Source organism: Seriola lalandi, unplaced genomic scaffold (genome assembly GCF_002814215.2).
Source record: "Seriola lalandi dorsalis isolate HSWRI2012SDOR001 ecotype SW California unplaced genomic scaffold, Sedor1 jcf7180002053538, whole genome shotgun sequence".
NCBI classification, from domain to species: Eukaryota; Metazoa; Chordata; class Actinopteri; order Carangiformes; family Carangidae; genus Seriola; species Seriola lalandi.
The window spans coordinates 639808-666298 of record NW_019524091.1 but is presented as its reverse complement, the minus strand read 5'-3'; the positions used below and the strand labels follow the sequence as shown (position 1 = coordinate 666298).

The 26491-nt window shown below is 39.8% G+C and overlaps 4 protein-coding genes across 4 annotated transcripts in view; all 4 read left to right on the top strand.

Moving 5' to 3' along the window:
* Nucleotides 1-8606, top strand: part of myo10l3 (myosin X, like 3) — a 54819-nt gene extending 46213 nt beyond the window's left edge. Inside the window, exons 26-41 of the mRNA XM_023401215.2 lie at nt 501-624; nt 1001-1244; nt 1362-1457; nt 1659-1752; nt 2376-2431; nt 2561-2703; nt 2927-3121; nt 3315-3472; nt 3942-4065; nt 4359-4656; nt 4754-4961; nt 5129-5265; nt 5440-5563; nt 5655-6110; nt 6266-6457; nt 6689-8606. Of these exons, the coding sequence (XP_023256983.1) occupies nt 501-624; nt 1001-1244; nt 1362-1457; nt 1659-1752; nt 2376-2431; nt 2561-2703; nt 2927-3121; nt 3315-3472; nt 3942-4065; nt 4359-4656; nt 4754-4961; nt 5129-5265; nt 5440-5563; nt 5655-6110; nt 6266-6457; nt 6689-6793 (2754 nt within the window). The 3' untranslated portion in view covers nt 6794-8606. The remainder of the gene's footprint in view (nt 1-500; nt 625-1000; nt 1245-1361; nt 1458-1658; nt 1753-2375; nt 2432-2560; nt 2704-2926; nt 3122-3314; nt 3473-3941; nt 4066-4358; nt 4657-4753; nt 4962-5128; nt 5266-5439; nt 5564-5654; nt 6111-6265; nt 6458-6688) is intronic.
* Nucleotides 8607-9879: 1273 nt separating this feature from the next.
* Nucleotides 9880-13991, top strand: pttg1ipb (PTTG1 interacting protein b). The gene is made up of 7 exons (XM_023401182.2): nt 9880-10065; nt 10506-10561; nt 10687-10795; nt 11340-11442; nt 12112-12177; nt 12639-12685; nt 13199-13991. The coding sequence occupies exons 1-7, from the start codon at nt 9927-9929 to the stop codon at nt 13240-13242; spliced, it is 564 nt and encodes a 187-aa protein (XP_023256950.1). The 5' UTR covers nt 9880-9926; the 3' UTR covers nt 13243-13991.
* Nucleotides 13992-14777: 786 nt separating this feature from the next.
* On the top strand, nt 14778-18958 carry sumo3b (small ubiquitin like modifier 3b). The gene is made up of 4 exons (XM_023401193.2): nt 14778-14900; nt 15488-15616; nt 15806-15877; nt 17746-18958. The coding sequence occupies exons 1-4, from the start codon at nt 14880-14882 to the stop codon at nt 17809-17811; spliced, it is 288 nt and encodes a 95-aa protein (XP_023256961.1). The 5' UTR covers nt 14778-14879; the 3' UTR covers nt 17812-18958.
* Nucleotides 18959-23072: 4114 nt separating this feature from the next.
* fmnl2a (formin-like 2a) overlaps nt 23073-26491 on the top strand; it is a 48476-nt gene continuing 45057 nt past the window's right edge. The window contains exon 1 of the mRNA XM_087172641.1: nt 23073-23888. Within this exon, the coding sequence (XP_087028767.1) occupies nt 23775-23888 (114 nt within the window). The 5' untranslated portion in view covers nt 23073-23774. The remainder of the gene's footprint in view (nt 23889-26491) is intronic.

The window sequence follows — 26491 nt, the reverse complement described above, 5'->3', positions numbered from 1 at the left end:
AGACTCAGCTCATGTTAGAATAACAGTGAAACACTGTTGCAGTTATTTGTTTTGGCTCTGCTGATGAACACGTGAATCTGTTCCCAGATACTGCAAGTCAAGCAGAGAGCTCAGACCCAACTGTGTCAGATCAGCAAAATGTCAAAAGGAAACAAGGAGGGTGTGTGTGTGTGTGTGTGTGTGTGTGTGTGTGTTTGCATGTGAAAAGTGTGTGTGGCTGTGCATATACCAGTTTTGTGGCTAGGTTGATTAACAAACAGTGACAACCAGGTCAGAGAGTTTTTAGACACTGATTTAAGTGCTTGAATTGCAAAAATGAAGTCTCTGACTTCCTGTAGTCTTCAGAAAATAAACAGAACTTGCTAATATGCAGCTGTCATTATCTAAATATGTGTCATAGTTGTTGCTTATATAATTTTTTATTTTTTTTTACCATAAAAGTGGCCAAACATTCTTATGAAGGACCTCTCTCATCATAAATGCTGGTGTTTGGGTTTCAGTTCATTGACAGCGACGAGGACAATGATGGCTATGTGGACACAGATGAGGAAGTTTCCAATGGGAGAATGAATCTGCTGAATGGCAGCGGGCCTCCATACTTCCACGGCTACCTCTACATGAAGAGTAAGTGGCTTTACCAAATCACTGCCCAGCAGGCATGCACATGATGTATGCACAGCTGAACACAGCTCGTATGGTCGCTTCGTCAGTTGTAGAAATGCCCTATAGGCTTTCTTTAGTGTTTGTACTTTGTAATATCACTGTATTTTTTTTTTTTTGTGAAATAGTAGTTTATTTGTGTTGTGTGTTTTGTTTCTAGAGGATGCATGTGTGTGAATGTCTGTGTGTGCGTCTATGGGATGTGTTAAAGCTATTTTAAGGCGTCTCTTGTTACCTCTCACATCATATTCAGATTTCACATGAAATAATATAATTCACCATCCTCTCTGCATCCCTCTGCTCTCCGCGTCTCTCCTGATTAAAAAAAAAAAAAAAAAAGGTGGTCTGATGATCCCGTGGCGTCGTCGCTGGTGCGTGCTCAAGGACGAGACCTTCATGTGGTTTCGGGCCAAGCAGGACTCCCTCAAATCCGGCTGGCTTTACAAGAAAGGAGGAGGGATGTCCACCTTGTCTCGGCGCAACTGGAAGATGCGCTGGTTCGTTCTGCGCGAGTCGAAGCTCATGTACTTTGAGAACGACAGCGAAGAGAAGCTGAAGGGAACCATTGACATCCGCTCAGCAAAGTAAGACCCTGTTCTCAGCCGGTGGGGTTCAAAACTGGCTTCTCTTGTCTCTAATTTCTCATGTGGCAGAGCACTTATGGTCCACTAAGTTTTGGTTCACCCTGGCTCTCTCTGCAGGGAGATAGTGGACAATCATGAGAAAGAAAATGCACTGAATATTGTGACTGAGGAGAGAACCTACCACATCTATGCAGAGTCCCCAGAAGATGCCAGGTATAGCATATCCATATGTTGTATTTCATCTAGCTGTGGCTCTTTAATGAGTTGTGTTTTACCTTGCCGTCATCTCTGTGTACAAGTAATGTGTGGAAATGAAGTTCCCCCTTGTGGATGCCAGAGGAAGTTCACAGTGTAATTTCACAATTACATGTCTGCTAACTTTTACTTCCTGAACTCCCTTTGACCCCCATCCAGTGGTTGGTTCAGTGTGCTGAGTCGGGTCCACAGCGCCAGCCCCGACCAGCTCATGGAGATGCACCATGAACAGGCCAACCCAAAGAATGCAGTGGTTAGTGCTGTTTTACCTCTCTACTGCCTGGGCCCCAGCCTCAGCTCCATTTTTCACCAATAATGATGAAGCATGAAACCGAATCAGCGGAAGTATGATGGTCCAGATCTGGACCATACAGTAATTTAAGCTGAAGAAGCAGAACACACACACTGGTGTGTCATTGTTCATTTTTATGGACATTAAACAATTACTGTGTGGTTAATAGCATTTGCAGATGTGGAAATTAAATGAGCTGGAAAACCAAATGAAGGGATGACAAAAAGTCAAGCCACTTTACATAAAAACAACCATATGTCATATTACCAATACACTAGTAGAAACTAGTAGAACTTTTTTTCTTTTATTTCCCCTCAACTCACCCTCTTACTCCCCTCACTCTCAAGAATCCTGTGCACCAAGTAAACCTATCTCTATCCCACTTTGACACTAAACAGTATTATTAAGTAAATCACATTCAGTGATGTTTAGATAGTGAGTTTTTCATTCATGTACAATATAATGCAAATTAGTCATATTTGCTGTGACTGTAAAATACTCATAAACCAATGAAGAAAAGTATTTGCAAATGTGTAAAAAAGCTAATAACAATATTTCTATTCACCTCTGTCTTCTCTGTGCAGGGCACACTAGACGTGGGCTTGATTGATTCAGTTTGTGCATCGGACAACCCTGATAGGTGAGGAAACCTGACCTGTGTCTGATTTTAAATGTAGTCAAACTACAGTCCTGAGTGGTATATGACGGTAAGCAATACATGTGGTGTAACAACTTCTGTGTGTGTGTGTCTGATGTGTTCTGTTTCTAGACCAAACTCGTTTGTGATCATCACGGCTAACCGGGTGATCCACTGCAACACGGACACACCTGAGGAGATGCACCACTGGATCGGCCTGCTGCAGAAATCTAAGGGAGACTCCAGGGTTGACGGACAGGAGTTCTTAGTCAGAGGTCAGTCAGCACACACATACACTGGGATGTCTACGATGTATACGCTTATATATGCAGTAGGATACATCTGGTCAGGTTCATAAATAGCAAATGTGTTGAATTTGTTTAAGAGATGGAAATATTAAGAAGGAGAAACAACACATGACAAAAAGTGAAATGTAGTTTTATCTGAGAAAACTCATTATTAGGACTTGATGAGTAAATCATGTATTTATCCTCACAGGCTGGTTGCATAAAGAGATGAAGTCAGGAGCCAAGAGCACGTCTCTGAAGCTGAAGAAGCGCTGGTTTGTTCTCACCAGTAACTCTCTGGATTACTACAAGTCATCAGAGCGCAATGCCTCCAAACTGGGAACTCTGGTCCTCAACAGCCTCTGCTCTGTGGTGCAGCCCGATGAGAAGATCTTCAAGGACACTGGTCAGTTCATGGTCAACATTATTTTCAATCTACTTGAGCTTGGAAAACTATAGTTAAGCTTGAGCCTCTTGAAAATCGGAAGAACTCTGTGCGGCTTATTTATGTCCTGTATCATTTATTTGCATTTTACAACATTTCAGGTTATTCCAGTGAGCTACTTTGGCTCTAATTACACTCTGTCTTTTTCACCCAGGTTATTGGAATATAATCGTCCATGGGCGAAAGCACTCTTACCGTCTTTACACCAAAATGCTGAATGAAGCCATGAGGTGGGCGAATGCCATACAGGGGGCAATAGACAGCAAAGTTCCCATTGAAACGCCGACACAGCAGCTCATCAGGGACATCAAGGTAATAAAGCATTCACTTGACTGTTCCTTCCTTTTTTTAGTGATCCGGCTGATAATGGACATGCTTACTAATAGTGAGATTTTATGCTGCATGTGTCTCACTCAAGTGTGCTAATAATATTTTCACAAATAATTCCACGTAACATTTCATGAGCATTAATGTTATTGTAACTCAAATTCTTTTCAGTCATGCAAACCTTCGGCAGGGACACACACTGTAGTAAAGTGAGGTATTCATACTCACTACATGTGTGCTGTGATCCTCTTTAAATCTTAGCTGCTTCAAAACATTTTTGTTTACTTCTTTCATTTCTATTTAGCTGTTTCCCATCTTTACTGCTGCTGTTGTTTTTCTAATCTGACTGAAACACAGATCTTCACCTCTTTCAGAGTGCTCTACTTCGCCGTAAAGATAATTCCTGAAGAGTGTACTGTGAGATTACTGATCCAGCTTGTTTGTCTTTTTAAAGGAGAGCAGTTTAAATGTGGAGGCTGTTGAGCAGACATACTGGAGGAACCCCATCCTGAGATATACCCAGCATCCCTTGCACTCCCCTCTTCTACCTCTGCCCTATGGAGATGTCAGCGTCCACTGTAAGTGCTCCGGCATGCAGCTACAGTTTGCAAGCTGTTGCTGTTGACTTCTGTCGGTTCTTCTGATGCGTTTTTTCTTGTTGGAGGATACCAGATTAAGTACTCTTTGATAGAACATCTGCCAAAATATCTATTTTAAGGCATAAAAACTCAATAGCTGGAAAATCTCTCCCCAAAAAATAATAAAAAAATAAAAATCGTGATCAAATGTAATTTAATTAGTTAGGGAAATTATTAAAGTAAAGTAAATAGTTTGAAAATTAATTTTACCCTTCTCTGTCTCTCCCTCCCAGTGCAAAAGGAAAAGGGTTACACCAGCCTGCAGGATGAGGCCGTGAAGATCTTCAACTCACTGCAGGAGATGGAGGCAGTTTCTGACCCTGTTCCAATCATCCAGGGAATCCTGCAGACCTGTCAAGACCTGAGGCCATTAAGAGATGAGGTTTACTGTCAGTTGATCAAACAAACCAATCACGTCCCGCACCCCAACAGTCCTTCCAATCGCGCCCACTGGCATCTCCTGACCTGTATGAGCTGCACCTTTCTGCCCAGCCGAGGCATCTTACGCTACCTCAAGTTTCACCTCAAAAGGTGTGGGCCGCTTTTGGACACGTGCTTTCGTTCAAAACAATCCAGCTGTATCTGAAACTTCCACTTCACTTTCTTTTTGTCCTTTTTGTGTTTTCAGGATTAAGGAGCTGTTCCCTGGTACAGAGATTGAAATGTTTGCCCATTTCATTGGTGAGTCTCTGAAGAAAACCAAGACCAGAGAGTTTGTTCCCTCCCAGGAGGAAATCATGGCACTGCTCACCAGACAGGAAATGACAACCACAGTCTACTGCCACGGAGGAGGCTCCTGCAAGATCTCCATTAACTCACACACCACCGCTGGAGAGGTTAGTGAGCTGCAGTGACTCCGAGTACACGGCCATTTGATGGGCTATTTTAAATATTGCTGTGCAAGATGCAATGTAACTGGAATATAATTTTCAAGTGGATATTATTTCTTATTCACGCAACTGGTGATATTGTGACTGATGATATCTTGCCTTACTTTGTTCAGGTGGTTGAGAAGCTAATCAGAGGTCTGGCTATGGAGGACAGCAGGAACATGTTTGCTCTCTTTGAGCACAACAACACTATTGACAGAGCTGTGGAAAGCAGAGTCCTTGTGGCTGATGTTTTGGCTAAATTTGAAAGGTATGTTACGCGTCCAGAGATTACAAGGGTTATTTTCTGTTAGATACTGTGTTTGATTATATATGTATATATGTGATTTTGGTGTCTTGTTCCAATACCTGTAGAAGCACATAGAAATGTAAATGACATAATAAGTAGAACGTGTAAGTGACACGATTGTGACTTTCCCACTAGACTGGCCGGCAGCGAGGAAGCTGAGGATGAAGGCCAGTGGAAACTTTATTTCAAGCTCTACTGCTTCCTGGATGTGGAGAGCATGCCCAAGGAAGGGGTGGAGTTTGCCTTCATGTTTGAGCAGGTGTGTTTTACGCATCACGTAACACTTTATATTGATGGTTCTTTTAAGCACGTGTTGCGGGCAGTGCTAATGATGAGTTCTGTTCCTCCAGGCCCATGAGAGTCTGACCAGAGGCCACTTCCCTGCCCGTGAAGAGACCCTGCAGCACCTGGCCGCTCTGCGCCTGCAGTTCTTGTTCGGAGACAAAGCGCGTGTCACCTGGAGCCTGGAAAACGTCTACCCCGTGGGCCGCCTGCGCACTCGCATCTTGCAGTTCACCAAGGTGGGTGGAGCCTCGGGGTCGGGCCAAACTCTGGAGCGTCGGAGGACTAGCTTCCTGGATGGGACGCTGCGTCGGGGGTTGAAAACGGGCTCAATGAAGAAGCAGCGCCTGGAGGAGGAGCAGATGTTGGAGATGTGGATAAAGGAGGAGATGTCCGCCACCAGAGCCAGCATCGTGGAGAAGTGGTCTCGCCTCAAGGGTCTGGATCAGCACCAAGCCATGCTCAAATACATGATCATCATCAAAGAGTGGCCTGGATATGGATCCACACTGTTTGATGTCGAGGTACGTTTACTGGGACCTTAATCATGACACCGCCAAGGATGCACCAATCTGACTTTTTTTTTTTTTTTTTTTAACAGATTCAAGGTCGATATTGGCCTTGACAGCAATCGCGTGTTGAATAAAGATTAAGAGATCCTTTATTTATGTCTTCACAGTGCAAAGAAGGAGGCTTCCCTCACGATCTCTGGTTGAGTGTGAGTGCTGAGAATGTGTCTGTCTACAAGAGAGGAGAACCCAAGCCTCTGGAGACATTCCCATATGAGCACATCATCTTCTTTGGCGCTCCGCAGCCCTGCACCTACAAGATCACCGTGGATGAGCGAGAGATGTTCTTTGAAACACCACAGGTACATATTTGTCTTGTACTGTGTACGTATTGTCCGTCAGAACATAAATCACAGCAGCGAACGCTCCTGTTTAAGGACGGTTTTGTCAGTCCATTGTGAATAAAAGGATCAAGATTTTCGTGATCAGAATTTGTTGCGGGGAAACATTCAGATTATTTACAGATTTGCATCTTTTACACATGCAGGTTTGTTTGTTTTTCTGACTGTTTGTTTCATCTGTGCCTTTTTCAGGTTGGTGAAATCACAAAAATCATGAAAGCCTACATAAACATGATCGTGAAGAAGCGCTGCAGTGTGAAGTCTGTCTCCAGTTATGGAACCAACTGGATCAGGTGATTGACTGTACAGGACACAATATGGACTCAGCCACTGTTCACCTGAACTAGAAAGAGCAAGATGTAGAAATGAGAAGAGCAACAAATCACTTTGACAGAAATCGTTTCTCAGAGCTTTTGACTGGCTTCGTAGCAACGCAAAACAAACTCCATCCAGAAAGATTCCTTTCTTAGGAGACACAAAAAATTGGTGATGTCTTTACTGATTGTGGCAAGTGTGGGAACAGTGACGCATCTGCACCATTTTAAGCTTTACAGTCGTCCTGAGTGTTGCCTCCCTCCATGCAGTCTCCAAACCTGTTACTCTCATTAGTTACACTGGTCATTTTTATCATGCTACTTGAAATGTAATTCAGGTATCATTTGGTGGATTTCATTTCAATATCCAGAGAAGGATGGACAGAGCTCTCCGGCTTTTTTTCCACCACATATTTCAAATAATTCAAGTCACACATTAACAATTTCCAAAAATAGTGAATTTCTTTCAAGCCTTTCTTTCAGGCCCCAAACTGTGTAAAAGAATGTGTTGCAGTGGCAAACATACACTGACCGAGTTGTCACATTTTTAAGTGTTTTTTTTCTACAGAATATTGCGGCCCATTGTAATGAATGTTCTCCTGAATGGAGATTCCCTCAGGTTAATGTGTAATATAACTGTCATCATCCCAGGGAGATTATCTCCCTCATTTTGCCTTATTTAAGTTTTTATTGTAGCTATTTAATCTGGATTAACAGTGCAAATGTGGCCTTTTCGGGAATGGAGTGTAAATTTTGGGTTGCTGAGTATAGTGAGGAGTCATGCTTCCATGGGTGCATGTGCCACAAAATCACATCCCTATACTAAACAAAAAAACAGAAGAAATTTTGCTTACTATAAGTCAAATAAATGGAGCAAATAAAAACATTTTGTGTGAATAACCACTGCATCAGTGGAGATGCAACGTCTGTAACCACTGCAGTACAGTATTTTCTCAAAAGGCATCAGTACTAAAATCAGTTGAACTGTTTGGGCTCCTAGAACAAGTACTCTGCATTGAGCTGATTTAACGTGTACTGAGTTGAGGATGTGTCTTTGAAACTTTTTGTAGTTGAAACTGATGTTCAAGGATGTGTTTTAGGAAGCAAGCATGGTATCGCCTGTTCATTGTGTCTGTGTCTAAAGAACGTGTCTTTTCTTGTCAGTGATGTCAAAGGCCATGTGAGGGGTGGGGTATTTATTTATTGAAGTGTCAACGAATTGGGAGAATAAGCTCAGAGAAGTGAACTGTGTGCTGGAAATGTAATGATGCAGTTTTGCTATTACTTTGTTTTTCTGTTATATGTGTGTTCAGGGACACAAAGAGTCAGAAACAGACAAGTTGTTCATAATTTACTATTGATTATTCCCATTTTTAAGTCCTGTTTCTGACCTTTTGTCAACATGACATAACCTAAGTGTGTTGCCCTCAGCACCCAACATGTTCAATTCCCTTTCCTGTCTCGCTAACCAGAGGAGATTTCCTCTCAAGGCCACTGTAAATGAACAAGGATTCAAGCTTATGCCAATCAACCTACAGTATATTTCATGATAATAATGACATGATCCAAACTTAATGATCTTAGTATTTACCTCACATTGCATCACTGTCTTCCATTGCTCTCTGATCGTACTCACTTAGGCGTTCTGGTCAGCTGCCGGCGGCCACACCAGAGACTGATCTTGCCATTGACGATGACTGTATTTCTGAGATTTCTGATTGTTTTGAAGAAGAAAAATCAGAAAATGTTTTATATCAGAATTTAAAGATGCTTTAATAAATTATTGTATTTCAAAATCTGCCTTGTGCTTGTCCCAAGTGTCTCATATTCTGTTTTGTCTTATGTTGGAAGATATAAAATTTAGATGTGTTTAGCAACTCTGTGAATTTCAGTATCCTGTGCATCAGGTGCCAAACATGAACACATTACTACAAACGTACATTATAATGAGCCAGCTAATGCTAACGGTTGAAACGCCAAAAGTGGACTTTTAATACAGCTATGCTTGTGCATCGCTCTGTAAGTTGGAGGGGTTTCTGTGAAAGAATAAGAATGCACTTTAAACCGCATAGTAATGGGCGGTTTGCACTGTACACCAACCTTGAAACTTGTAAAGATTCATGGTATAAATGGTGACAAATAGGCCTATTATGTTAAAATGGGATTTCACATATCTAAAAACGTGGCGAAAAGATCAGCGCTGGATAGTCAATATATTTGTTTCTCTTGTGGATTACAATAATTTCTTATTGTGCACCACTATTTTTGTTTTGGTTAAAGAGAGTGAAAAACTACAAGGCAAAAGCATTTTTCTTTGTTCCAGGAATAGACACCCTCTATACACAGTTTATAAATTATGACACAATTATCAGTTAGTAATTATTCACTACATACATACATAAATTATAGCAAGTCATAAATAAAATGTAATGGCTCTAACTTTCCAGTTAGCCATCGATTCTGCTGTTACAGATGTCAATAAAGTCCATCAGCACAAGTCAGTAAGTCATCTGCAATTATGTATATTAAATAAATAGTATTTTTTCCTTTTGTTACTGTCTGTCTGTAAAAGTCTGCATTTGTAAATGTTAATAAGTTATTAATAAATGAATGTTGGTCCGGATACTCCGCTGTCTCTCACAGATGGGAAGTAGTTGGGAGTCCTCCCGAGGAAGTTAAAAAAGACAAAGCAGTGTGTCGCGCTGAAGGAGGATGAACAGTACTTGAGAGTTGACTTGGCAATTCAAAAGTTGAATTTATTATTATTGTTATTGTTAATGGTTCAACCCTGATATATAAGCATTAATGAATGATTAAAGAACCATTTATAAAGTCATTAGTTAACAGCGTAAAATCTTGAAGAAAAAGTTTTGCAAATCTCACTGAATTTATTGTTTGTTTGTACATTTTAATTGCATTTTCTGGCATTAATAAAACATTAATTGAAATAAATAAATAAACAAAATAAAATAAGATATTTTCAGATATTTGACTCCGCAGCTGTTTGATGACACCAACGTCAGGAGCTCGTGACGTCACCCCCCCCCCCCCCCCCCCCCCCTCCTCTCGTTAACCGTCGGCCCACCCTTCACTTTGACTTGAGAAAGCTCTCTCTTATGTCCATGCGGTCGATGGTTTTCAGTCGGCTCATGATGTCCGGAGTTCGCAGAGCTTCGGTCGTGGCTGTCGCCTTCATAATCCTCGGTGTTTGTGTGACCACAGAGGCGCAGACATCGACTCCAGCTCCAGCCCCGAGTAAGTTTTCTTTAGCTGTCGCTGATGTGCTTTTGTTTTGCTCAGCCAGAGTGAGTCAGGTCAGGAGGTTGTCACATGACTGTGGCAAAAATGGATTTTACACTAATCATAAAAGTAAAGATAATCATCTGAATTCGTTGTAATGGCTCTTCTGTTGATAGACGTTTGAATAATTCTGCAGAGCAAACTTAACTCTCGTTTTTCTTGTGGAAAAGTGAGTCAGTCTGACCCGCTGTAAGCTGTGTTGTCGCATATACTGCAAATGATTTGTCGCTTTGGGCCGAATATTGAAACTCTAATAAGATTTTATCAGATGTTGTTGTGTCTTTCTTTCTTTCTTGTGAGTACATTTATAAACCTACTTGAACCAACGATGTGAAGGAGGGGCCAGTGACCAGCCCTAAAAACTCTTAACACACTGTGACTTATCTCTGTTTCAGCCCCTTGCGCCTTTAGATCCAACACCAGTTGTGCAGAGTGTCTGCAGAATGTCACTGTAAGTCTCATAAAACTCAGCCAAACACAAATACTGTAGCTGTCTTCAGTTTTATTAGTGTTTTGATGCCATAAATACCAAAGATAAGTCTCCAGCACAGTGTTTGTTGCTGTGTTTCTTTGCAGTGTTTGTGGTGCATGCCAACTCAACAATGCATTGACTACCCAATGAGGAACATCCTGCCCCCCAACAGTGTGTGTCCTTTGACTGATGCACGATGGGGGGTCTGTTGGGGTAAGACTTTCCAAACCTTAGGTCTCAGATAAATGTTGGTATACCCTGCAACTATTATGATGAATAATTAATTGTTTAAGTTGATTTTCAAGCAAAAATGCCAAACACGCTGTAGTTACAGCTTCTTACTTGTTAGGATTTGCTTTCCCTTTTATTACTTGATAATAAAGTGAATATCTAAAGTATCATAAGGAGTTGGATCATCAGCTAGCAAACAATTGAAGCACTTTGAAGATGTCACCTAGAGCTGTAGGAATTTATGATGGGACTTTCTGTAAAAACAAAAAGACAGATTAATCAATAATGAAAATAATTGTTAATTACATCCTAGTATTAGATTTATTGGATTATTCTTCACAGAAGAACCATAACCAGCCTCTAACTAATTAAACTTTCATATTCTACCAAGACCCAAAACTCCAAGTTGTTAATTGAAGTCTAACGGAGGAAAAACCCTGGTTATGTGTATTTATAGGGTTTGAGCTTTCCAGGCTCATGATGAGGTTAGAGTTTCACCTTTTTCCTGTGTCTGCCTGTAATACAGTCAACTTTCAGATTCTGATCATCACCATGTCGGTACTGGCTGGCATCATCATCATTGCCCTTCTTGTTTGCTGCCTCTGCTGCTGCAAGTGTGAAAGAACTGGGTAAGCATTAAGTCACATGAAGCTTTGGCTGTGAAATCTGGTTCAACATGGAAGGCGGAGGAGGAGGAGGACAGGGAACACAATGGCTTGTTTTTCTGCAAGTCAAGGCTGATACCGCCGTCTCCAAAAGCCTGCCAGAATTTGTGACTGCAGTTTAGCTCTGAAAAAAACTTTCTCTTTCTATGAAGATGTGCTCTAATCGCTTCCAAAAACTAGTCGATTTAACAATGGGTTTTTTGTGGTATATTTGGTCAGATTGTTGAACTGATTAACTGTAACAACATCAGACTTAAATCTCTCAAGCACAGAGTAAAATTCTCACCATTTTCTTTTCTATTGCAGTATAACCTTTAATTTTCCTTCTTTTTTGTTTATTCAGGGTAGCTTCACTGAGAGGCAACCTCTATTTTACAGGCACACCCTGATCATATTGACAGTTACACATATTCACACCTGGAAGCTGCCCAGTGCAACCACCATCTGTTGGAGTGCTGCTCTTTCACTTTTTCCAGCCAGATTTAATCCTGCCAATCCAGAGATCAAACTGGCGACCTCCCAGTCACAAGCTTGCTCTTTTAGCCTTTAGGCCACCACTGCTCCTACACGAACACATTTACACAAACATAACTATAATGAATATTGATGTAATTACAAAATCTTATATTCCAGAAACAAGAGAGAGGATGCGAAGGTGGAGCGACAAACCCGTGCGAGGAAGGCCCGTCAGAAAGCAAAGTAAATATATAGCAGTCTGACAATAACCAATTTAAGTGTTATAAAGAATATAAACCCTTATTAGTTTGTCACTGTCTTTGTAACAATAACCTTCAGTGAATAAATGGAGGAGTCTTTTCGATATTGAGAAAAGTTGCAAAAAGAGGAAATGAAACGTTTTTCTGTTGTGTTTTTAAGAGGCTGGCACCACCACCATGAATTTAAATGAGATCTAATTAGTGTTTAAATATTTAAATTTTTTTCATTAATTATCAAGTATGCATCCTAGCTTATGAATTTAAGGTTGTAAGAATCGGCACACAGCTACTGATATTTGTGAACGAATGTGTTGGTAGATACTGTCAGTATGTTATAGCAGTACCTTGTGTTGACCCTTAATCCAGGATTCAGACAGTGTAGGCGTGAGAGCATCTGGTATTCTCTGTTGTCTAACAATTTGTCTTTGTTTCTCCCCATTACAGGAGAACTGAAATGCAGTTGAGGCATGATGAAATCAGACAGAAATATGGTGAGACACATCTGTTGTTTGTATGGTTTCAGTGGGTTAATGAATGTAAATTTGGAACATCAAAGAGACTTGTTTTGCCTAATGCTTAGTTTACATGCAGAGTGACAAAACAGTTGCAAAATGAATAAAAACAGGCTAGGGGAAAGATAAGATTGATAAAATAAAATGAATATAGTGAAATATGAGTAGATGAATCAAGGGACTGTTATAAAAGTCTTCATCAATCAAAAGAAAGACTACAAATAATGATGTTGATAATAATAATACTAATCCAGTAGTGCCATCTACTGGAGAAAGATACACTGTACATATACGGTACACATTCAATTCAAAAAGTTATGACTATATTGATTTTTGTAAAATTGAAAATACAAATAATTGCATTAAATCCATAAAATCAAATGTATGCAACCATCATAATACAACTCATCTGAACATTTCACATTCCTAATTCTTCAGAGTGATGTGTTTGTACTATTGATTACCTGATCTGTTTTCCATTCTTCTTTTAAGGTCTGGCAAAGGATAACCCTTACTCCCGTATGGACGACCATTAAGACGGATCTCAAATATGATTTCTTAAAAAAATCCCTTGAGATGATCTTATATATGCCAGTAACATTGAGATAGCGTATACGTAGCATATGATAAACTGTGATTATACAGATTGATTTCAGTGTTTCAGTGATGGTATATAAAAAAAAAAAAAAGTCACCAAAATGTTCTGAAATCATTTTGACTGAGTGTGCACTATTCCAAACATGGTCCGTTCACCTAATGTTTCATTTTTTTATACACGTTGTATTAATATTTCTTCTGCCTTCATTTTGATGTGAATGTTTATGCGAAATTCTGTTTAGTTGACTTGTTTTTCTGTCCACACAGGAAAACAGATGTAAGGGCTAACCTGTCAAAACATATTGTCCATCATGATCATAAAACATTATTGTGTTAATTTCCATAAAATGCAGTGTTAGAAAATGTCCACAACTCTAGAGCTGATCTGTGCTTTTTTTTTTATAATTAGCAGTTTCACTTTCATTCTGCATTTGTACACTCTTTTACTGATCGCCATGTCTAAAGTTCACCATTTATTTTTATATAAAAGTTCATTTGTAACATGTAACACATTTTTACACGTTTTTTGCTATTTTATCTGTTGATAAATATCAGAATAAAATTCTGAAATTTACTCAATAAAAGAAATGTGTGTGCTTCAATCTCATGTCAAACATTTGATTCTTGTGTAGCTGTTGTTAAAAACTTGTGACTATAAATTTCAAAATTAAATGAATGAAACTGAAAATATGTTTTTGTGACTTTGAATTTTTAACTTCCCACAATCCCAATCCCACCCCACCCAAACACAAATACAAGAACTAGAGGGGTCAACCAAGGAACAAAGTGGTTTTATTGAAAAAAAGGAAATCATTCAAAGCCAAAAGAAAGTATGGGACCATGAATCCTATATGGAAATCAAGGTCATCACTATGCTTCCACCACAGCCTTTCACTTTGGCATTTATTTAAAAAAAAAAAAAAAAAGAAAAATGCATATGCTCATCTTGTGGAAATATTTTTCAGGCCTATTGACAAATAAGACATTTTTGCATATGCATCAACCTTCTCTAAATCTATCACCTAATCCTGGAGAGGAGGAACCCCATGCATGTTTCAGTTCCTGAGAAGAATTTGCTGTAAAATCATTACTGCCTCTTGGCCAAGGCCTACAGACATGTTGGATTCCAATGAATAAGTGTTTAGTCTGAGACCATCTTTTTTTAATCAGATCAGATCATTGACCCTTTGTTAGACAAAGTCTGCTTTTGTTGACTGCAGATAAGAAAAAATATTACCATCATATCTCTGGTTGGTTGGTTTGTTGTGTTTCTGTCTCCTGTTGCACTGGACTTGGGTGTTTAGTTACAGGTTAAATGCTTTTGAATGCCCACGGCCTGGACTAAAGGCTTGCTTTACAGAGGGGCCTACTCGCGAGAGTGCGCAAAATTATCTTGCGCGCTCACGTATCCGCGGTCCCGATGGAAAGTGAAGCACGTGATCCTTTTGGTCGAATCACATTTTAAATTTCAGCGCGCGCTCCCAGGGCCAAACGAAAGAGCCGGAGGAGCAGATAACCCGCTTCACCGTTTAACGTCAGTGTCCACGTTATTAACTAATCCCTAAGAAATAGCAGAATGTCTGAAGAAAAGCCAAAGGTCAGTACTGTGTTTCGTCGAAGGAGCACCGTGTTTATGTTTGCCGTTAGCTGCTTATGATGGCGGTCGCAAGTTAACGTTAGCATACACACTGCTAAGCTAGTCTGCTTCCAGGCTACAGATACCGCATTTGAGCGGGTAGCTGGAGAAAACAAAGGTTCACCAATTTGCGGATATTTTGGATTTAGACGCACGGTCTGTTGTTTGTAGTGTTCCCTCAATAACATCATCCGCTGCTATTACTCAGTAGTTTCACCATTTCATTAAGCAATTCTCGCTGATGTCGGTGTCAGAGATTGCCTCTGAAATGAATGATTTGTGTTATCCCTTTCATTTGCGCCATTGTGGCTCTCTGCGCCAGTTAGAACACGGACTAGCTTGCTATGCTAACCACCGAATAAGGAGTGTGTAACGTTACACATGCGGTGTTTTGGGTGGTGAAACCTGTCGCCAGGACCAAGCTTGCCTTGTAAATGTAGCTGTTTCAAGTTAGCTGGCCACTTCAGTTAGTAGTTTTTGTATTCAAAATAACCTTGCATTACCGGACACCGGTATGTTGCCGCTGCTGATTGCGGTTTCTGTTGCAGGAAGGAGTGAAGACGGAGAATGACCACATTAACCTGAAAGTAGCTGGTCAGGACGGGTCAGTCGTACAGTTCAAAATCAAGAGGCACACTCCGCTCAGTAAACTAATGAAGGCATACTGCGAAAGACAGGTAAGTTCATCCAGGTAAACAGAAACTTATCATTTCCTGTGGTAACGACGTACTTCGACATAAGTGTGTCATAAACAAACTATTTCCTTGTTGTGTCAGATGTTGCCTTTGTTTATATTGTCTTGTTAACAGCTCTCTGGACTGAAAATGTCATTAACACGCTCCTTCTGTGTGCTTTGTCTTTTATAGGGATTGTCAATTCGTCAGATAAGGTTTAGGTTTGATGGACAGCCAATTAATGAAACAGACACACCTGCACAGGTTGGTGAAACAAAAACATATGGAGTTTCCTCTTGTAGATAATTGTGTTGTAGAGTTCTGAAGATACACATTAGTGAGTGTATTTGTATTTTCTTTGAGTCAATAGTCAGTCATATTATATTTAGATTTTATTTTTATACCAAAATAGATTAATATGTGCATACACACATTAAGGTACTCTGTCTTACAAAGCATGGGCATTCAGCTTAAAAGCCTTATTTTTTTATTAATGTTAACCTGTTTGTTTAAATTCGGTTTGGCTGTTAGCTGAAAACTCATGGCCTCCCCACATTACTCAGACTATCCCTGGATATACTGGGCTACCTTCTTGTTCCAATGAAGAGTTAAATAGTTGTTATATAATTCTTAATTAATATAAATGAGACCACATCTCATGTTTGGATCTTTTCATTGTTTAACCTGATCACATGTTGAAATGAATTAAGCACACCTGTTAAATCAAAGAAGCAATATGCCTCTTCTGCTTCCCAGTGCTACTTCACATCTGCTACAGATATTTACAAGATTTAAACAGGTTCTCCTCTCAACCCACTTCCTAAGTTTGCTCTTGCACAATTTCAATTTAAATGTTAACTAAGTGTTTTCTAGGGCTATGTGACCATGTCACTGTTACTGTCAGTACAGTGGTGATTTACAAACACATCACCAGCGTGTTTCTGGTATGCTTCCCTGATTGAGACTTGTCACTAACTTTGTCGCATATCAGTTAAGAATATTGCTTTGTCTACTTGATGGAGTTTTGGCAGGAAACTGACCAACTAGATCTTTGGGCCTTTCAGATACAACTAATCAACTGAAAAAAAAAAAAAATATTTGTCACACCTTAATGAAAGAGCTGGCAGCACCAGTGATGATTCAGTGCATCTAGGAAATGAATACTTGTGCAGTCAAATTGGTGGGTTTTTTTTTTGTGTTTATATATACAGTGGCCCCAAAAAGCATTCAGATTCTCTCCCTTTTTCCACACTTTATTTTTTGTAGGTTAAATGCATCCATAATGACACAATGAAAACATGTTTTGAGATGTTTTTGCAAGTTTCTGAAAAATTATTTATAAAGACCCTTGGCTGTTGTACTCCAAATTGTGACCAGGTGCATCTTGTTTGCTTTAATTCTTTTACATGAAGTTGAGAGTAATCCACCTGTGGCACACTGAATTTATTGAACATAGTTTAGGGCACACACCTATATCACGGTATAAAACCATTTAAAGTGTTAAGTGTTCCCAGGAGCACAATGACCTCAATAATGGAAATGAAAGAAGTTTGAAACCACCAGGACTTTACCTGAAGTTAGGTGTTTAATTAAACTGTGTAACTGGGCAAGAAGGGCCTGGGTCAGGTCAATATCCCAACAGTCACTCTCACAGAGCTTCAGAAGTCCTCTACAGAGATTATAGAACCTGCCTGAAAGTCAAACATCTCAGTAGCACTGCATCAGTCAGTCCTTTATGGTAGAGTGACCAGATGGAAGTCACTTTGAATAAAAGGCATATCCCAGCATGGCTGGGTTTTGCTAAACAGCAGGATTGAGTGTAGATTGATGGGCAAAATGGAAAATCTACAACACAGTAATGTGTGTAAAAAGTGAAGGGGTCTGTATACTTTGTGAAGCCACTGTTCGTATATATTTGATCAACTTAAATGTTTCTACTGCTTCCATTTTTTTCCTGTTGATTATTGTCAGAGGAGGTTTAAAAAAATGTATAGCTTGTGCTATGGACTAATTTTTACAAAGCCCTTATTCGATTAGATGAATATTATACATTGTAAAAAATTTGCTATAAAATAGATTGAATACATTTATGTTGTTGAATGAATAATATGTGAAATGCTTTGTTCTCACAGCTGGAGATGGAGGATGAAGACACTATTGATGTATTTCAACAACAGACAGGAGGCATCTGTTCTTAAGTGGACTCTTGGAAGAACATCCACACCATCTTTTCATGTTGTATTTGTTTATTTCTGTTTTTACTTTTTTTTCACTGTGCTTTGCTGAATGTCAGGCTGTCCACAACATAAAAGGGGTTTTTAATTTGGAAGTCAAATCATGACTTTGAGATGCAGGGTAATGGTTTTTTTTTTTTTTTTTTTTTTTAAACATGTTTTATTCACATAAATGGATGATTTGAAATTGTCCAAGGAAGTGACACATCTCAAATCAGATATGACTTGTAAAAAAAAAAAACAAAAAAAAACCTGTTGTGTTCTCTTGATGTTGAGATGACATCCTGCATGTCTCATAAATTGTAAGCTAAAGTACATGCCAAAATCTTTTTTTCTTCTTCTTTTTTTTTTTTCTTCTGTTTAAGTTTTCCAGATTGTTGTAAGCATTCAAATTCAGGATGAGCTCATTTTAATTCATGTACTTGATGAAAACTGCTGCATGGGAGCATTTGTTTAATTGCTCCATAGATTGGAAAGGCATAACATTTTTCTCAAGTTTTAGTAGGTTTTTTTTTTTCTTCTTCTTTTTTTTTTCTTTTTTTAAACACTTAAGATAATTTCATGTTTCCATGCCCATTTTACCTTCTACAGTTGCTAGAAAAAATGCTTGTGCTGAGAAAGATCCATATGGATGGTTTACCTCAATACTGTCACACTCGACGCAGATTTAACTGAATGGTAAATAAAGTACAGTAATGTTTATGGACCAAAAATGCTAAATGAATAGTGTTCTTTTATAAAAGGGTTTGGTTACCATAAGATGTAGATGTAAGAGGTTACTGTTACTCTGTAACGGTGGTCTTTTCCCACTTTTTCAGGACCTTTTAGCAGTCCAGAAATGTTTCATCTAAAGTTATATATTTCACTATAAATATTGAGTCAATGCTGTGTTTCCAATTTGAATACATTTGTCTAAAATCTATCCATATTATCAACAGATTAGTTTGTTGGACTTGCGTGTTGTAGAAATCTTGTAAGAATATCCACCGTCATTTTAAAAGTTAACATTTGCTAGATTTGCAGGGTGATATTGGCAGATATTTCACTTTTTTTTTTGATTTGTACATTTGTTGTCCCTATACTGTATACAATAAATATAGTTTGATACTCAGCCTCTTGAAGTATATTTGCTTCCATATCTGTGGACATGCTGTAAAATTAATATTTTAGCTACGCCACACTACACAATGCAGAGTGAAATGTTTTAAAATATTCACATCTTGGGTGCAAACAAACATGCAGCCATTCAAAGGCTCCGGTTAGAGGGAGCACTGTAGGCTGAATGTTGAGTCTTTCCTATCCTGAGTTGAGGTTTGATCTGTGGCAGCTGGTTGTGTAACCAGAAGTGCAAATAAATATTCTGACCACTAATTTATATTATTGTGGAAACATTTTCATTGTTTCCAGATGTGAAACCCTGGTACAGAGGTGAATTTGTCCCAGCCCATAATTAAATGAATTTTTGCAGTCTCCCCACAAAAACAAAAGTTGGTGGTGTAAAGATGAGAGAAAATTTGTCTTGTGTCAAAACCAAAGCAATCTCATCTAGAGGGGGCAATACACTTTACATACATTAGAGGGCAGTGTTGACCTGCATGTCTGTGTGGTTGAATCACTAAATTCTCCAGACCCTTAAAGCACAATACAAAGCCACATTTGTTGCTCCACTCCAGCCCTGTGAAGGCCATAACTTCATGAGCCTCCTCTCATTTAAAATAACTTCATTTCACAGATGTTACTAAACTCAGTGGCCAAATGAACTTCCTGTGAGGTTCCTTACACAGTGGTCTGATTGTGCTGCCTTTATTTTTGGCATCTCCTTTGCATTTTATATGTCCTCATGGAGATCTCTGAGGCCACTCGTATTTCCCCAGACCTCTCAAAGATACAGCTGCAAGGTGCCGTCTCCACCCATATATTTAAACTGTCTCTGCTTTGTGATGCACAGCCTATTGGAAGAACATACGTGTTTGGTGAAATGCAGCACTCTGAAGGCAAAGCTAATAAAACTGAAAAACCAATATTTTAAGGAAAAGTTTTTTGTAATTCATGTCGCTGGGAGTTTTTTTTTATGAAACTATGAAGATTGGCTGAATATGAAGCCTACTTGAAGATAAGTACAAAGATACTGATGAAAACACTTTTTATAGCAACTATACAACACAAACTCAGCTGAGCAGCAGAGCATGAACATATTAACTGGCAAGATTCCTGTTAACTCATTCCCATTTTTATTGTTGTTGTGTAACCATCAGCTGTGTCAGTGTGAGGCAGCAAATACCCTCAGTTGCCCCCCCCCCCCCTGCAGTTAATAGAAAGACACTTTGTATTGTTGTTGTTTGAAAGCTCATTCATTGTCTAGCTGATGTCATGTGCTGCTCTGCTGTCATTGGACAGTAAGGAGTTTGTTTATTATTGTGACAAGATAATAGATGGATTGAATCCAACTACACAGTCACATGCATGTGTTTACTGTAACTAACATAGGCTTCTGTACAGTATAAGACATCATTGCCGAATATTTTAATATATCTTGGTGAATGAAATGAAAAATTATCAACAGCCCACAGAAAGCCTAGAAAGCCACAGTTTCACTGTGAGGCAGTTGATTTCATGACAATAGCTCACCATCAAAGCCAACACAATTTAAACTGATAAGATAAGGGCTTTTAGGTGGAGCCTGCATTAATACCAGGTCTTAAGACCCTGTCTTGAAGATGATCCCTGTGTTGATGTTTGTTTTGGGACTGTGACACTGGTCTTAAATGGTTCATATCTCTGAATTAATTTGTGTTAAATCAGATGAACACACATAACTACCATGTCATATTCCAGCATAGGAACAATGCAGTTTGCTCCCTATTTTCTTAATAATCTCTCATTAATTGTTTTACAATGCTTTTGTAATAACTTTAGTGTACTGTATGTGTACAATACAAAATATTACACTAAATTTAGGCTGTAATCTGAAACAAAGTCACACAAAATTTCCCGCCCCCTGCTCAACATAAATAAATTATATATGAATGGTCGAGCAGTACTTTTAGCAACATTGTGCTTGAAAGATATGTGCACACTAAACATAAATATTACTCATTGAGTTTATATTGTCCACTTATTTGATCTTTATACACTTTATTAAAGTGAATAATATTTTAACATTTTAAACCTTCCCCAGACAATGCCAGATCATGTGTCCCCACATCATGATGAGCATGCCCTTCATCTGTCCATATAGTGCTCAAATGTTGGATCCATACGTAGAACACTTGCATCATTGCTACTATATTTGTTTTTGTATATTTCTGATTTTCACACTCTCATCCAGCTTTTCTTTTGATAGAGTGTCAGAGCAACCTCTAAGTAAATAGAAACCAATAAGTGGCAAAACAAGCAATGTACACGACACATGGGGGAGGGGTCTCCAGACAGAGCAAATCAAGTTAACTTGGGACACGTAATGATCGTATGATGTCAGTCAGCTGTGTATCGCATCCTCAACGTGTCCTGCCAGCTAACCTCAGATGTGACACCCTCCCCTATTGAATCAGCCCAGCATCATGAACATCATGAATGAAACCACTGTGCATCTGGAGAACCTCTGGATCGTCTCCAGAGCTCTGCATGCTGACGTCACCCTCTTGTGCGAAATGTGGTCTCCACCCTGTCAGCAGATCAGATTTCATACTATTGCATGTTGTAGATCTTGAGGGGGAATAAACATCGTCTGACCTGTGACTCTTCTGTTTCTATCATAAAATTGTAGTTTTACTGTTGGGTGTTCATGGATTTTGGATCATTTTGAGTGAGTTTTCTCATTTAAGAAGTCTCCAGAATGTTTTAAATCAAACACCTTCAGATATAGCATCGGGCAAAGAACTGTACTTGCTAAAAGTTTTGGCCCAATGATATTTGTCTCTGGAGAAATGTTAGAGGAGACAGAAACAGTGAAGCTAATAACACCTTCTCTCCAAGTATAGACTGAATTAAATAAAAGAAATGCACTTCTCATGTTTTCAGTGGAAAAGTACACTATGTAAATTAAGATTATTAGTAATAATAATGCTTTACAGTTATTCAGTTCAATGAAATGCAATTCAATTCAATGCTATTAAATTTATTACTGTGAGAGCTAATACATGCTGCAGCTCGTCACCCAGAAGAACAGATACACACAATGGACGGTGGGAGGAATAAAACACAGCACCATATCTGTACTTTCTTATCGTGCCCAAGGCTCTATACCATTTACAACTAATGTTCAGTCGTGCCGTTTTAAACCACGTAGTCAGTGAGTTCACTTACACAGGTGTAACCAATAACTTTTATATGGCTCCATTACATTCAGCTGTGCCAGTTTCAGAGTGGTGGTGTTGCCTGTGCTATCTCACTGTCGTGGCTTATGGGCGCTTATGCGGAAAGGACAGATAAGTAATGTTATGAGTTACACCTTTGCTTTTCCTGCCATGGCAGGTCAAAATGTCATCTGAGAAAAAGGTAAAGCAGAACTGGATGGAATCATTTTAGCAATTAAACAGCAAGCTTATTTAATCGAGACTATAAGTCCAGTTGTTATGCTTTGACTGAAGCTGCTGGTTTGGACATTCACAAGCTATTTGGGGACAGTGGTGTTTAATATGAGGATTAGCCTGGCTAACCTCAAACGTGATACATGCTCATGGGTGAGTTGTGTTACCACTGAGTGACCAAAAGCTTATACAGTTCTCCAAGGTGTTGACAAGGTTTAAGTTGAGTCACAACTTTCTCACAGCAGACACTAATCAAACACAGGTGTAACTCATTACAATCGTATCTTATGGTGACTAAACCAATTGTGAGTTGCGTTCACAGACTATTCTGGAAAATCCTGTTTAACGGTTTAACATTTTAGTGCATTTTCTGAACAGTATACATCTGGTGGCACTGGAATGGTCCTATAATCAATAAATCAATGCATTAAATGGAACAAATGAATGAATGAGCTAACCACCACATGCAGCTACATAAAGAGGAAAAACCCCTGTAATCAGCCCTCAGTCGGCTAAGGGGTCTCCCGCTCAGGGGCCCCTGGTTTGGGGGGGGGGGGATTGACTCAAGTTTGTTGTCTGTCACAATGGACTCAAAGTACCACAATGCAACACAGAAAATATCATCTCCCTAGTTACGGCTTTGGGAGCTACGCCCCAAGAAGAAGTGGGAGGCTTGCCCCTGAAAGAGCTCATTGTAGGGAGGGATGAGAGTGTGTGCAGCCGCGGTGTGTGTGGTGTCACAGTGAGTGTATGTGTGTGTGAGTGTGTGTGTGTATGTGATAGAAAGAGAGACAGAGAGAGAGAGAGAGAGAGAGAGGGAGAGGAGAGGAGAGGAGAGGAGAGGAGAGGAGAGGAGACCCTCCTCCTTAACTAGCTGGTCAGCAGTGGAGGGATTAGGAAAGCCAGCTCCGCTCACTCACTGTTATCAGGCGGGGGGGGGGATTGCAATAAGCGTGAATCATGCTCGTCGTCATTACTACCGACTGGGAGTGGAGCCGAAATTGTGCAAGATACGGATAACAGCGAAGAGAGGTCCGTGTGTGGATCCAGTCAAGTTTCCAGGTCTCCTGTTTCTGCCGTGAAAATGCCTCACCAGGGGCTCCGCTGCTGCCGCTGCTGCTGCTGCTGCTGTTGCCGCTGCTCGGACCCGTCGCATTACGCTGCCTCCCTCACATGTGCTTTATGTTGAAGAAGAAGTGACCAGGAACAAACCTGTGAGGAGCCTGCCTGAGGTCGACTGAGCAAAACTAAAGGGCGTGCGGATATTTTCCTGTTTTTTTTCTGGTTGTGCGGAGATTTTCTCGAGTGGACGTGGTGGTGTTGGTGGTGTTGGTGGTGGTGGTGGTGGGGGTAAAAAAAAAAGAAAAAAAAGTTGTACTTGTTGGTCAAAGAAGAAACATGGGGAACGCAGGGAGCATGGACCAGCACACTGATCTCAGAGGACACAACATGCCTCTGAAACTGCCCATGCCGGAATCAGGTGAACTGGAGGAGAGATTTGCAGTCGTTCTGGTAAGAGAGAGAGAGGGGGGAAAAAGTGGTTTTTATCTGTCTTCTCTTTGTTCCCTCCATGCTTCAGTGTCCTGGGACGAGACAGCTGTGTGTAGGTTGGTCCTCTGTTTGTCCAGCACGCCTGGTCCTTTCTTTGTTGTTCAGAAAAAGGAGTATTACGACCCCCCCCAAAAAAGTTTGTTTACTTGTGATAGAGGGACATGAGAGCTCTCAGACATCATATTTAAGTGTTTTGGTTCTTTTAATTCTAAAAATCTGTCGTATTGACTCAAGGTTCTCATTCAACTATTAATTTATGTCTTTCTACTTTCTGTCACAACATGTTGAAATACACCAAATACCACTTTTTTAGATCCCTTGACCTCCAAATACAAAATGTCTTCACAGTACTCGTCTCATTTTGCAGCCTCGTTGCTTCTGTAAATTTCCATGTTTATTTGAATCGGATACCTTCAGTTACAACATGGCAAATAATTGGTTTTAATGGCCTTTTTCCAACTTTAAGCGCAGGCACTGGTTTACTACTGAGGCTCTAAGTGGCCATGTCCATTGAAACCTCCTGTCACATCATAAAGTGTCAGTGTCAACAATGAATGTTACCTGGGAGTGAACGCCAAGCATGGCTGCTGTTGTTGAAGGATCCAGACTTTAAAGTGCTAACAGGTTGATTAATAGTATAGACACAAGTGCAGAACGGACATACACCTTTGACTGGTCACATGTATACAGACAATAATGTCGCTGCCATGTCGACTGATTTATGGGTGATCAGAAGGTCACTACAGCACTTGAGTACTAAAGTGTTATTCATCATGCTCTCTTATCCCATAAAGTATTGTTATGTAGGTCATTGTTATGAATAACAAATCATGTTTTTTGCTGATCATGAGATTTTTCCAGGACACAGCTCCCCAGTCAGTGAATAAAGGACTGCACAGAAGAACAGTGAAGTTAGGGTGAAATTCGAGAGCTGGCAAAATGTGGGTCAAACGTGATTGTCGCTCGGCCTACTGCTCTCATAAACATTAGCTGCTCGGGAGATGGAATTTGACCAGTTCTTACAGCTGTGTGATTATAAACTTGTCTCGAAGACAAGAAAAAGGTTTAATCTTATATATTTTTCAGATTTTGTTTATGTTAATGTTTGTGTCACACTTTCAGCCTATAAGCCCAATTCAAAAAGCAGATCAAGTTTAGGTGGAAGTCAAATCGCTGTGTGTCACAGTGATGCGTTGGGATGTGATTGGTGAGTCAGACATTGATGAATCTCATCCTGTGATGGAGGCAGCAGACTTTGGGGTTGTTTGGAGGTTTGACGTCACACCGCTGAGGGATTTGGGCCTTCTTTTTAATCACGTCTGCCAGTAGAGTCACCTACTTCCTGCAATTTCTGTGCATCAAGGAGGATTCTCCCTCTTCAGAAACACTGAACAGTGAATGTCAGGGATCAGAAAGTGATTAGGATCTATAAGTTTGCATTACAAAACTAATCCTCGTTATGCTTTCCACAATTTGAAAAAAGTCTACCTGTCTAACTCGAGGATTTCGTAGGCTGGGTGTCAGAAAAGCCGATCCCTGTAGCATGTCAGGAACTCCCCCGCTCCCTCCCTTGCTCCTCCCTGCTGACAGCATGATGCCTCAGCTCTTGGCGGGATGGAAGCCCTCCAGCATTAGAAGAATTTAGTGCTATAATCACAGCATTTAGTGTTATTTACTGCCATTTAAACCCTAATGTGTCTCAGCCGTGCCTGATGGCAGTTGGCTCCATTGATTGCCTGAGTGAGTGGCACTGTGTGACTCTGATGACCTCACTTCTCAGTGGGAATGGCACATGATGAGGATGATACCTCTCTGTCGACGTTGCATCCCAACATATCAGTGGTTATCAGGAGTGATAAATTAAGATTTAAATGTACTTGGCTGCTGATCAACACTTCTTTCACATCCTCATTAATCATTTCTGATATTGTCTGCAATTGATCAGCTTTACTCCGTCACCATCAATGCCCAAAAGCTTTGATTAATCTGTTTTCACCAGTGCCCTGCTTAATTAGTCATTAAATATAACAAACTGATTTTTGTTTTAAAATGCCATATATTTTGGACTTGCAATAAACTAGAGACTTGCGTCACCTTATTGCTGGCAGGTTTGATCAACAAGAAAGCCCTGGATCACAGTAGGGAACCGTTTGGATTAAAGACTTGTTTTGTGTGCAACCACATTCAAGCACTCACCTCTGAAAACCCTTAAATTTCTTATTGAGGACACACAATATTTGAGTTGGGGTCCACGCTATGTGCTGTGACAATGCCTCCTTTCAGACAGTGACTCATTAGTTTTATCATCTGAGCAGACCACATACTGTATATGACTAATTCCTTCAGAAATCACTGTGGATCCTCAGTTGTATAAATTGACTGTTAGACCTACAAATAATATTCGCCTACAGCGTTCCAACATTAGAAGATGATGCTGCTGCTTTTTAACATGATATATGGGTTTGCATCAGTTTTCTAGGTTGATAATCTTTGTAGATGTAGAATAATAATCTTTAGATTATAATAATCTTTAGATTATTATTCTACATTATTACAATGCTTTA

What these genes read in the sequence shown, in the direction of transcription:
- pttg1ipb (XM_023401182.2), top strand. Translation starts at nt 9,927, where the DNA reads ATGTCCATGCGGTCGATGGTTTTCAGTCGGCTCATGATGTCCGGAGTT. An exon ending in AAGGCCCGTCAGAAAGCAAA is followed by an intron (nt 12,178 to 12,638) that starts GTAAATATATAG and finishes TCCCCATTACAG; the next exon opens with GAGAACTGAAATGCAGTTGA. An exon ending in TGAAATCAGACAGAAATATG is followed by an intron (nt 12,686 to 13,198) that starts GTGAGACACATC and finishes TCTTCTTTTAAG; the next exon opens with GTCTGGCAAAGGATAACCCT.
- sumo3b (XM_023401193.2), top strand. Translation starts at nt 14,880, where the DNA reads ATGTCTGAAGAAAAGCCAAAG. An exon ending in TGTCTGAAGAAAAGCCAAAG is followed by an intron (nt 14,901 to 15,487) that starts GTCAGTACTGTG and finishes TTTCTGTTGCAG; the next exon opens with GAAGGAGTGAAGACGGAGAA. An exon ending in AGGCATACTGCGAAAGACAG is followed by an intron (nt 15,617 to 15,805) that starts GTAAGTTCATCC and finishes TGTCTTTTATAG; the next exon opens with GGATTGTCAATTCGTCAGAT.